We start from the raw sequence: 11,124 nt of genomic DNA on the forward strand, positions 1-11,124 counted from the left end.
GCTTGAAAGGAGAGGAGAGAGCGATGCCACTGGCTCACAGATGGGGCAGGGCAGAGTACCTGTAAAGGTGGGCCAGTTGCGATGATCACATCGTTTTTGCATATATATATATAAATGCTTCAAATGCGCCCTTCGGAGGGTGCAGCCTTTGAATTGGGACAGTCTTCATAGCACGGATGTGACGCAATCGGCCTTCAAATACGGCCAAGCGTCCTTCAAATATGGCCTTCGGAGGATGCAGCCTTCACATTGGGACGCAGCTAATGTCACGATTCCTGTCTTGTGTTTTCCTTCTCTTGTGTGGACTTTAGTTATTTCCTTTTCCGTGCCATGTTTTGTAGTCCTTTGTTGTTGATGAGTTCCCCCAGGTGTTTCTGATTTGCCATGACCTGTTGTTCCCTTGTTTAGCTTGTTTGTCTGTGTATTTAAACCTCTGTGCTTCAGTTTTTGGGTGTCGGTCGTTGTTTAAATGTTTGCTGTTTATAAGTTCCTGTTCTGAGTTCCTGTTCTTGTTTTTCCCTGGATTCCCTGTTTGTTTTGTTATTATTAAAAGTTCTTGCATTTGGATACATTCTCCGCTTCATTCCTGCCTGCAGCGTAATAGAACGACCGACCACACCTAGATCCAGCAGCAGCAGCCATGCCTACCCAGTGCCCAGACATCCGAATTATGTGTCTCCGTCAAGGAGATCGACCAATTGAGGATTATGTGATGGACTTTCTGAAGGATGCTCATCTGACTTGCATGGAAGAGGTATGCTTGATGATATTTTTTCTCGTAGGACTGTCTGAGCCACTCAGCTACCTTCTGCCATTACATGACCCTAGCTGGACTCTTGAGTTTTATATTGAATTGGCCCTGCAACTGAGCGGGTCAGCTTTTACGGTGGGTTTGGTGGACAAAGCTGAGGATCACGTCCACCCTGCCGAACCTGCGCTCACCGTCAGCCCTGCCGAGCCTGCGCCCCACATCACTTCTGCCGAGCCAGAGACGCTTCACGTCACTTCCAATATGGCCGATTCAGAGACTGTTCAAATCACTTCTGCTGATCCAGAGTCTGTTCACGTCAACGCCTCCGAGCCAGTGTCTACGGACAAGATGGCCAACTCCGAGCCAGTGTCTACGGACAAGATGGCCAACTCCGAGCCAGTGTCTATGGTCAAGATAGCCGAGCCAGTGTGTGTGTCTGCCCCTGAACCAGTGTGTGTGTTGTCTCTTCCCGAGCCTGAACCAGTGTGTGTGTTGTCTGTTCCTGATCCAGTGTGCGTGTTGTCTGATTCCGAGCCAGAACCAGTTTGTGTGTTGTCTGTTCCCGAGCCTGAGCGAGTATGTGTGTCTGCCCCTGAACCAGTGTGTGTGTTGTCTGTCCCCGAGCCCGAGTGTGTGTCATCTGTCCTCGAGCCCGAGTGTGTGTCGTCCGTCCTCGAGCCTGAGTGTGTGTCGTTTGTCCCCAAGCCAGAGTGTGTGTCGTCTGTCCCCGAGCCAGAGTGTGTGTCGCTTGTTTCAGAGCCAGTGTGTGTGTCGTCTGTCCCCGAGCCAGTGTCCATGTCTTTTTCTGTTCTTGCTCCTGAGCCAGTTCCTGAACAGGTTCCTGTTCCTGAGCCACCATGGTCTTCACCGCCGTGGCCGCCCGAGGGGTCTTCACCGCACTGGACGCCCGCACAATCTGCTCCACCCTGGTCATCTGCACAGCCTGATCCACCCTGGTCCCCTCTTCCTCTTCTGCTCCATGGACCTGGCCCTCCATACCACCTCTGTGCTTAAACCTCTGTGCTTCAGTTTTTGGGTGTCGGTCGTTGTTTAAATGTTTGCTGTTTCTAATCGCTCGTTTCCACTGAGTGGTACGGTACGGTACAGTTCGGTACGCAATTATTTGCGTTTCCACTGTCAAAAGTTGTGAATAGTACCAAAAAGCCAAACCGTACCGTACCACTTTTTGGGTACCCTTCCGTTGGGGTACCTAGCACAGTGAAAGGGTACTAAAAGGTGGAGCTAGACTCACTGCAGAACGGTGATTGGTGGATGGAGTATCGTCACTCGCGTGTGCTACAAGGGTATTAGAAGCATACAGTTGAAATATAATTCTACTGTTTTTGTGTCATGAAATGTCGTTTTAAGAGTTTTTCAGGCGAGAAAGTAGTTTTTTAAAGATTAAATCTGTGGTTTATTTATAGATTTTTGATAATTTGACTGAGATCCATTCCAATCGTTCACCGGACGCTCGCGCTCGTGTCCCACGCCTGGAACAGCCTTTCCTCGGCTAGTCGTTCAGATGTTTGCCGCTGACTCGTATGTCTCTGTACTGGTTAAACATGAGATATAGTTCGTCTTGCATAAACCCAACAGGTGATCTTTGGTCTCGTGAATCTATAATTCGTTCCCTGGCCAATAGTTGGCAGAAGGCTACGTGAAGTTTCATATCTTTGAGCGCTAAATTATATTTGACTGACTGAATTGTTTCTTGATGTTATTTAAGCTTTACTGTATTTTGTACCTTTTACTTGTACTTTTATAATGGTTATTATTGATAAAAATGAAATTCAACAAAAAGAGATGGTTTTGTCTTTCTTTTATTACAAGATCATCTGTAATGTTGTTTATTGCAACATTTGTACCAATGCGATATGCAATACATTACATTACATATTGCCTGGAATATGTTTAATATTTTTAAATTTAAACGAAAAGAGGCAGGGTTGTTTTATATTTAGTTTTGTTATAAATATAGTCTAACATTACATAGGCTACATGCAGTGATAATCAATTGGCTATGCGTTGCCTGAACCACATTTGTGTGCTTTAGAATGTTTACAAAGTATTGAAATGAAATCGAAAAGAAGCAGAGTGGTGTTTTATAACATATTTTGTTTTATTGTTGCCTAAAATGAACACACAGAGATAACCAGAGCGAGCAGAGTGCCGCGTTCAAGAACGCGCTGTTCCATTAGCAGAATTACTGGACTCGCGTCCTCGGGATCATTCTCCTGAGTCGGACTTTGTGTTGGCTTCTTGGAAACGCCTAATGCCAGCGCTTGTATCTTGTGACAAACATGCCGAGAAGCAAGAACAAGATCTGCTGTCTGTCATCCATTATTGTTTACTACTTCTTCGCGCGAAAATGACGTTGATCGCTTCTTTCCAGCATACCACGCCTATCAAGTAAGGGTACTGTTGACGGTGGAAACGCAAGCCTGATCATGGTGTACCCGACCCGACCCGTACTGTACTGTACCGTACCGTACCATACCGTACCCCTCAGTGGAAACGAGCTATTAGTTCCTGTTCTGAGTTCCTGTTGTTTTCACCTGGATTCCCTGTTTGTTTTGTTATTATTAAAGGGTAACTAAACCCCTGGTCAGAGCTTGACTCCACCCACTGGCAATATTTGAAAATGCTGAAAAAGTGGGCTGACCCCTGCGGAGATAGAGGGGACGAAATAGATGCTAAAACACACTATCCTGGTCGTTTTCAATACTCACAATTCCAATTCCTGACTCCCAACAGTGGTTTTGACGACACAAGATGGTTTTTTATACTGCCAAGGGTGTAGCTCGCGTGGTGAACTGAAACCTGCGTCACGTAGTGCGGAACATCCAATAGGAAAGTTCAACTGCAGTAGCCACCGTTCAACCTGAAGAGGGCAGCACTAAGACGTTTTTACACCATATTTTGTAGAAATAGAACACTTTATAAACAAATGTCAAAAAAGTTACTCGAATCAATGACTGGTATTAATAAAGATCCATTCTTACAGATCATTAACTAAAAAAAGTTGGTTTAGTGTTTAGTTACTCTTTAAAAGTGCTTGCATTTGGATCCATTCTCCGCTTCATTCCTGCCTGCAGCGTAACAGACGAGATCCTGCTTTGGGCATCTTTCAAATGCATATTCAATTGCTTTTTCTCTAAGACGCATCTAGACATGTAAGTGTTTCAAAATTATGATTTAATAATATTTTGTTCATGTTTGCATTTAACTACAATCTATTTTGCCTTCAATAATCTCTGACATGATGTGAATGGATACACTTTTTTTGTTTAAAAGAAACTGTAACATTAGGATCGAACATAATAAGTCAATCTAACAAAATAATAATAGTCTGTTAAATAGTTTAAGACATTGAGGCAGTATTTTATATATATATTATCATGAACAGCATTACCCCAGAATATGCTAAATTGATAACAGTGAATGGACTGAAAGGAAGAAAAAAAATGTGTAGTTTTTCATGAGTTTATTATTAGCATTTTATTTAATTTGTTTTATCTGTATTTTTTTTTTTACTTATTACATTTTATACAGTATCCATTTTTCCACATAAGCACACAACTTCAACTTTGACAAGTTTGTCTTTCATTTTTCATCAGTTTGTGATTTGTTTACCTTCACTAGCCCATTGTTCACTATGATATTGGAGGGCAGCCCGGAGGGGTTCCTTGAGTCCAGTCCAATGGAGTATTCAGACAGTAATAAGAAAACGTCTCAGGCTAAATGCTGCTCCCCAAGTCTAAAGGCAAGAGACATTGTCTTTGACCATATGCATGTTTAACCGAGCAACAATTGTAGAACTGATTATTTTAGCCGATTATTTGTTGTATAGCTAATGGTGTATAATAGCTTCTGACAAAAAAGGTTAAATCTTCTAACTTAGTCTCTTTTCTACCCTTGTGACTGGAAAGATCTTTATTGGTGTACTTGCCTTCTGTTATTTCTCCAAATCCATGACGGGGGTTTACACCAAAAGCACCATCACTCAGATTGAGAGACGGTTTGAGATCCCAAGTTCTACTGCTGGTATCATCGATGGCAGTTTTGAAATAGGCGAGTTGAGATGTGTCGAGCTGCACTGAGAAATGAGGGCCGAGGTTCACCCGTTAGATGAGTACTTATAGCAGTGGGATCTTATAGCAGTGGGATCTGGGACAGTTGATTGATGGTATGCTATGAAACAACAAATAACTTGTTAAATAATGTCACATTTGCTTCTAGGTAATCTGTTGGTTATCACTGTGGTAAGCTACTTTGGCGCCAAGTTTCACAGGCCCAAGATCATTGGAGCAGGGGTCCTGCTGATGGCTATAGGGACACTGATAATGGCTTTACCTCACTTCATTATGGACCGGTGAGTAATGTTCATGGGTCAATGACAAATAAGGATGTCTGCGATGAAGAACAGAAACAAATCTTTTGTAAGTCCTTAGAATATGACTCTATGTATTCTTGTTTCATGTGATTTTGAAAAACTCATATAACATTTTCATGAAAAGTTTTAATGTAATTATAGCGGCTACAGAACCCAATGATGATACCGCTGAGAGACCAAGACAGGGACAACATCAATGAGGCAAATTATCTTTTACTAGCAATTCTTCATTGCTGGCTGTTGTTTTTTGATGGTACAAAGTTTAGAGGTCAACAAAGAATACATCGCCCCTGCTCACCCCCTCTCACCTAGATGAGCATATACCTTTTCACCGCTAGATGAGGGTAAAAATCACACAGTGTAGCGTTAATGGATGGCCATCACATAATACCCTTAATTAGCATATTCATACTAAAATATTTAATAAAGATCCACCTCATAAAGGTCAGAATTTTGAAGATCTGTATTTTAAATGCTTTTATTATTTATGTGTCTGTTTGTTTCTGACAGGTACAAGTACGATACAGCTGCCGCCCACACTAATGATGCTGATAATTTCACAGTGAGATCCACATGCTCACCTGACGCCCAGAATACTGTTCAACAGCTTGTAGCCGGTAATGCATGATTATATGTGGCAAAGCATGTGGGATATTTTAATTGTAAAAAGCAGTAAAATACCCAACAGAGCACTCTATATGGGTTGTGTAGGATGCCAAAAAGGGGAAGAGGAAAGCTCGCCCACATGGGAGATTGTGCTGTTGGGAAACATTATTCGTGGAATCGGGGAAGCCAACATCGTTCCTTTGGGAATGTCTTTCATAGATGATTATGCACACCCAGAAAACTCTGCTTTTTACATTGGTGAGAAAATTATTGTGTGAGTGTTTTAATCTCAAACCAAAGTACCCTTGTCTCTCATGTGATGTTTATATTCTGTAGGTTGTCTGCACACACTTGGAGTCATCGGGCCAATTTTCGGTTTCTCGCTTGGATCTCTGTGTGCTAGTATTTACGTGGACATTGGCTTGGTTGATAGAGGTGAGTTAAAGTTGTTATACCTTAGAACTCACAAACAAGAAAGTACCAAAAAGTGCAGTATTACATTGTTTGTTTTGACATGTACCATGGTAATACTTCCTCTTTCAAGGACCTTGAGGAACCATGCAAATACAAAATACCATACATATTCAATATTCATGGTAAATATGTAAATATGGTAATGGACAAGGTGGAGTTAGAGTAGAGTCTCAATCTGGAAAACAGTGGTCTACCATAGAAGCATTTTCAGAGCAGAAGACCACCATTGCAGAACTGGAACCACCATGGCACAACAGTTGAACACGATAATGGAGCAGAAGACCGTGAGGGTACAGGTGGAGCAGGAGGCCTTAGGGGATCCAGCAGAATAGGGGAGCCAGAGGAGCAAATGACCCAGGATAGGAAGGCAGACTATGAGGCCTCAGGAAAGCCGGTTGAGTGAAAGACCACAAAAGAGCCAGCAGATTATAAGATTAGAAACCCACCACAGGGAACCCGAAGTGTGGGTTGTGCCACAGGGGTCTCCAATGCTTCAGCAGATCAGGGTAAGTATGCTTCAGGGGAAGTATCAGTAGATGCAGCTGGAAGCACTGAGTTGGTCTTCAGGCTGTAGATGGACTAAGCCATTACCACCCTCCATTACTGTCACCAGGAGAACAGACCCATTTGGTACCTTGGGGGAAAAAAGGACTCCCTGGAAAGTTAGGAGAAACAGAAGTAGGGGAGCCCAACACATGAAGGCATGGAGGCTGAAGGAACTAGGAGTCTGGCAGAATCAACGGACAGAGGTAACAAGGTAAAAATGGAGGGAGGAGTGACACAGATGGAGCCAGTGAAAGGAACCCCTGAGGAGTTGATGGATGGAAATACCATGGAAGAGTTGGTGGAGTAGTAAAGGAGGATTGCGGTTGGTCTTTGTGGCCAGAACAAGAAGTTCAATGGAGACTCCTGATACCTAAGAGAATTAAAGCCCATGAGTGTCCTCTATGGTTAGGAAGAAGGATTGGAAGAAAGGATGGTTAATCTCAACAACAGAGATGGCAGGGATGAAGATATGGTTGCTATTTGTGGTTAAGAAGCTTGTCCTTGTGCAGCTTGTCCTCTGCGAGAAGTTAAGATCCCCCGAGTCCATAATAAAGAGCTGGTCTTCTTTCAGGTAGAAAACACACACAGCTTCATGGGGAACCCAAGTGTATGGTCTTTTTTTTGGGGTTATAGATCATGAATAGGTAAGTATGACAACAGAAAAAGATTTGTTGGGATTGCAAGACAGGCAAGATGGGAACCACACAGATGGAGAACAGATGAAGAAAAAGAGTCTTTCGATGAAGGAAAGCTGAGATGGACATGAGGTAAGTAAATCTACTGACTAAAAACAGAGCAGTCCATTTGTTCTCATCAGAGACTGTGGAGTATAAATGCTGTTCTTGATAGCAGGTGTGATAGAATATATGGAGTTGGTGAATAGTGAAATAAGGTGATGAGCCTGGTGGTGGTTTTAATATACACATATATTGTTTATTTGTATAATTTCTTCTCATTATCAGAGAGTGTGACCATCACCCCTCTGGACTCCCGCTGGGTTGGGGCCTGGTGGTTGGGTTATGTGGTTTCTGGGCTGTTGTCTCTGCTTGCTGCTTTGCCTCTCTGGTTCCTGCCAAGAGCTTTACCTGAAAACCCCCAAACCTATGAGCTAGACAACCCCTCCAAACGACATAAACATACACCCCGCTTTGCAGAGATAGCTAAAGGTATGGCAACCTTACACCGACCACAAGGGTTAGATCCATGATTCAAATTAGTAACACAGAACAGGTTACAACACATAATACAGGTTTGGAAGAATATTGAGTTTTCAGGAAATTAATGGAGGTTATTATTATAAATTATAAAGTGTTATTATGGTCTACTATGACAATGTAAAAAAGAGATTGTTTTAAACATTTGCATATTTGCTTGTTTTCTAGATTTTGGGCCATCTCTGAAGAGTCTGCTCACCAACAAGATCTATCTCCTCTACCTGGTTTCCAATGTAGTGGCATTCAATGCCTTTGTCATACTCATAACATATACGCCAAAGTATTTGGAACAGCAGTTTGGACAAAGTGCATCCAAGACAAACTTTCTCATAGGTGACAACTGCCATGATTACTGCAATGTCTATATTTTATTTTATTTTTTTTATTTGTCTGCTGGCTGTTTAAACTGAGTGTGCTTATATATTTCTGTAGGAGTGACTTCTATTCCACCAATGGCTCTGGGTATTTTCCTGAGTGGATGGATAATGAAGAGGTTTAAACTGGATCTGCTGGGATCTGCAAGATTGACGCTTTTCTCTGGAATCACCGCATTGTTTCTCACCATACCTAACTTAGCTCTTAGCTGTGAGAATACAGATGTCGCTGGGGTCACAGTCCCCTATCAAGGGTACTTTCATCTCCAGTCACACTCTTATTGCATCATGGAAACTATACATTATCCATCAATTCAATCTTTCTATTTAACAAACTGCTTGCCCCATGTAGGGTCACAGAAATATGTAATATAATATAATCTATTGTTTATGTGGCAGATCTGTAGAAGTTCAGAACATAAGCAGTGATGTACTCACTTCTTGCAATGCCGACTGTGGGTGTCCTGACCTCCAATGGGACCCAGTGTGTGGACAGAATGGAATGACCTACATCTCTCCTTGTCACGCAGGCTGCAGTTCCACTCATGGCACAGGGCAGAATATGGTGAACAACTATCTTTAACTGCTGACCTCAAATTCATTATTACATGTGTTTGAGTGTCTTTATTACATGTGTTTGAGTGTCTTTTCTTTCTTTTTTTTATTTGCACGTGTTTGTCAGACATTCCTCCACTGTGCATGTGTCCAGAGCTGGGGAATGAGTGCTGGGAACTCGTCTGCAGTGCTTGGACAGTGTTCACGAGAGAGCAGATGTACTGTAATGTTCTACATCCATCTGGCACTGGAGTCTCTCGCCTTCTTTGTGTACTGTCTGGGAACTGTTCCCTTCTTCATCATCTCATTGAGGTTCTGTTTAATTACTGTACAACAAATCTTGCCGTGATTAATCACAACTTTGTTTTATTCCACATTGGTATATATGCCATATTTATATGGAAAAAATGGGTATTAAATGTTTAATTTGTCCTTGCAGGATTGTGGATCCTGAGCTAAAGTCTCTCTCGGTGGGCGTGCTACTATTAGTTTTAAGAGTTTTGGGTAAGTTCACATTTGTATTGTTTGGGTTTATTTAGAAGAAGTGCCACAAGAATTTTAATTAAATTACAGATGTCGATCACATTGAGGTCTGGCACAGGATTGTTTTTAATGCAATTTCACTCTTTTAAAGGTGGTATTCCTGCTCCTATTTACTTTGGGGCTCTTATTGACTCTACCTGTCTGAAATGGGGTCACAAAAAATGTGGTGGAAGAGGTGCTTGCAGAATGTATGACACTGAGACTTTTAGGTGAGCAAATCTGGCAGGGGTATCATGTTGCCCCAACTGATTCATGCTAAAATGTAATGTGACCCTCATCAGGTTCCTGTTTCTGGGACTGGTCAACTCTCTGCGGGTGTTAGGATTTATCCTGCTATGGCTGGCCATCACACAGATTAACAGGAAAGTACAGAATGATAAAAGGATGTCTAAGGACATAGAACTGCGGGAGCCTGTGCTGTGTGATCCAGAAAAGCAGAAGACTCTAATATAATGTTCTCCAATGTTTTTAATAAAAATCTGCATTGTAAAAAAGCACTATATAAATGGAGGTAAATTGATTTCACTTGATTACAGTAATGTTTTAGGTTCATTCTATGTTTCATAGACATTCTAGTCTAAAGTTCTTGATATAGTCAAACATTCACTGAAGGTTATTTTGCTAGTAGCAGCAAAATGTTTGTTGTTGCCAAAGGTTTGCTGTTGGTTCAGTACAGGTGGAGTGCTGCCAATCTCTGGGAATTATTTATAGGAAATTAATTTGTAACAGCAACAGTTTACTGTTTTGCATTGGGGATGAATTGTGCATGTGAACTCAAACACAAACCACTGCAGCCATCTACATATTCCACTAAGTAAGCAGATTTGTCTTGGGATGCACTGCATTGTCTATTTGCAATGTCTATGTATTTATTATTTAAAGAATGTAATAATCAATTAAAAATGAATTTATACCTGTAACATATCATGCTGTAGCACCACTCGACCAGCATTTTGGAAAATGGATGGATGGATGATTCAGCTGTGGCGCCATCTTCTAGACCTCCACACTCAGGTGTCAAGGTTCTGGGACAGCCCATAGACTTGGCTCATCATCTAGCCTATTTGGCGACGCAGTCAAGAGCCAGAGGCATCTGTGAGCCTGACAGACCTTCAGACTGACGGCTGAAGGTCTGGAATTCATAGCAGCTTTCTTTGGCCAAGGCCCGCCCATAAGGCCGTTTGACTGACATGTCAAACAACCAATTACAGTTCGTTTCGTTCAGCGTCACGTTTCAGGGCGTGGAAATGTCCCCACAACAACAGACCGGCGTGCAACAAGTCAGTCAGCAGACAGCAGCAGTTACCGGAGCGCCTTATATATGGATAAATTGGTTACCAACGCTCCTACGTTGACAACAACACTATTAATTCCAACAATGCTATTAAATTCGCCCACAAACTCGCGCTCATGTCCATTATGCCCACTTTGTCAATGCCGCACATTGAATACTCACATGAGTCACAGGCTGCGAATGTAAGTTACGTCCCCGCCCCAGCGCGCTCACGCCTACTAAATAAACTCCTCACCTCCGGCGCCGCCTTTAGCCTTTAGCCGGTTAGCCTTTAGCACATCTAGTGGATGCATAACGCAAACCCAGTCAAACGTTTGACTCTGCAGTATCTTATGCGCCTTATAATCCAGTGCGCCCTATATATGAATACTGAA

General features: G+C 42.4%; 2 protein-coding genes and 1 long non-coding RNA gene across 3 annotated transcripts in view; 2 read left to right on the plus strand and 1 right to left on the minus strand.

Annotated features, from left to right (window-relative positions):
* The window catches only part of LOC120477097 (uncharacterized), a 283,701-nt gene that overhangs the window by 28,097 nt on the left and 244,480 nt on the right, over positions 1-11,124 (minus strand). The gene's annotated exons all lie outside the window — the stretch shown is intronic.
* On the plus strand, positions 641-3,104 carry LOC148965208 (uncharacterized). Its single transcript, XM_089126749.1, has one exon. It carries the CDS (start codon positions 641-643, stop codon positions 1,763-1,765), a length of 1,125 nt encoding a protein of 374 aa, XP_088982875.1. The 3' UTR covers positions 1,766-3,104.
* On the plus strand, positions 3,590-10,374 carry LOC120477086 (solute carrier organic anion transporter family member 1C1). The gene is made up of 15 exons (XM_039668497.2): positions 3,590-3,924; positions 4,394-4,514; positions 4,681-4,822; positions 4,991-5,123; positions 5,655-5,761; positions 5,856-6,008; positions 6,087-6,185; positions 7,733-7,936; positions 8,153-8,317; positions 8,417-8,612; positions 8,758-8,923; positions 9,041-9,225; positions 9,353-9,417; positions 9,548-9,665; positions 9,738-10,374. The coding sequence occupies exons 2-15, from the start codon at positions 4,407-4,409 to the stop codon at positions 9,907-9,909; spliced, it is 2,013 nt and encodes a 670-aa protein (XP_039524431.2). The 5' UTR covers positions 3,590-3,924; positions 4,394-4,406; the 3' UTR covers positions 9,910-10,374.

Source organism: Pimephales promelas, chromosome 24 (genome assembly GCF_988280905.1).
Source record: "Pimephales promelas chromosome 24, fPimPro1.hap1.1, whole genome shotgun sequence".
Lineage (NCBI taxonomy): Eukaryota > Metazoa > Chordata > Actinopteri > Cypriniformes > Leuciscidae > Pimephales > Pimephales promelas.

What these genes read in the sequence shown, in the direction of transcription:
- LOC148965208 (XM_089126749.1), top strand. Translation starts at nt 641, where the DNA reads ATGCCTACCCAGTGCCCAGACATCCGAATTATGTGTCTCCGTCAAGGA.
- LOC120477086 (XM_039668497.2), top strand. Translation starts at nt 4,407, where the DNA reads ATGATATTGGAGGGCAGCCCGGAGGGGTTCCTTGAGTCCAGTCCAATG. An exon ending in CTTTGCAGAGATAGCTAAAG is followed by an intron (nt 7,937 to 8,152) that starts GTATGGCAACCT and finishes CTTGTTTTCTAG; the next exon opens with ATTTTGGGCCATCTCTGAAG. An exon ending in TATGACACTGAGACTTTTAG is followed by an intron (nt 9,666 to 9,737) that starts GTGAGCAAATCT and finishes GACCCTCATCAG; the next exon opens with GTTCCTGTTTCTGGGACTGG.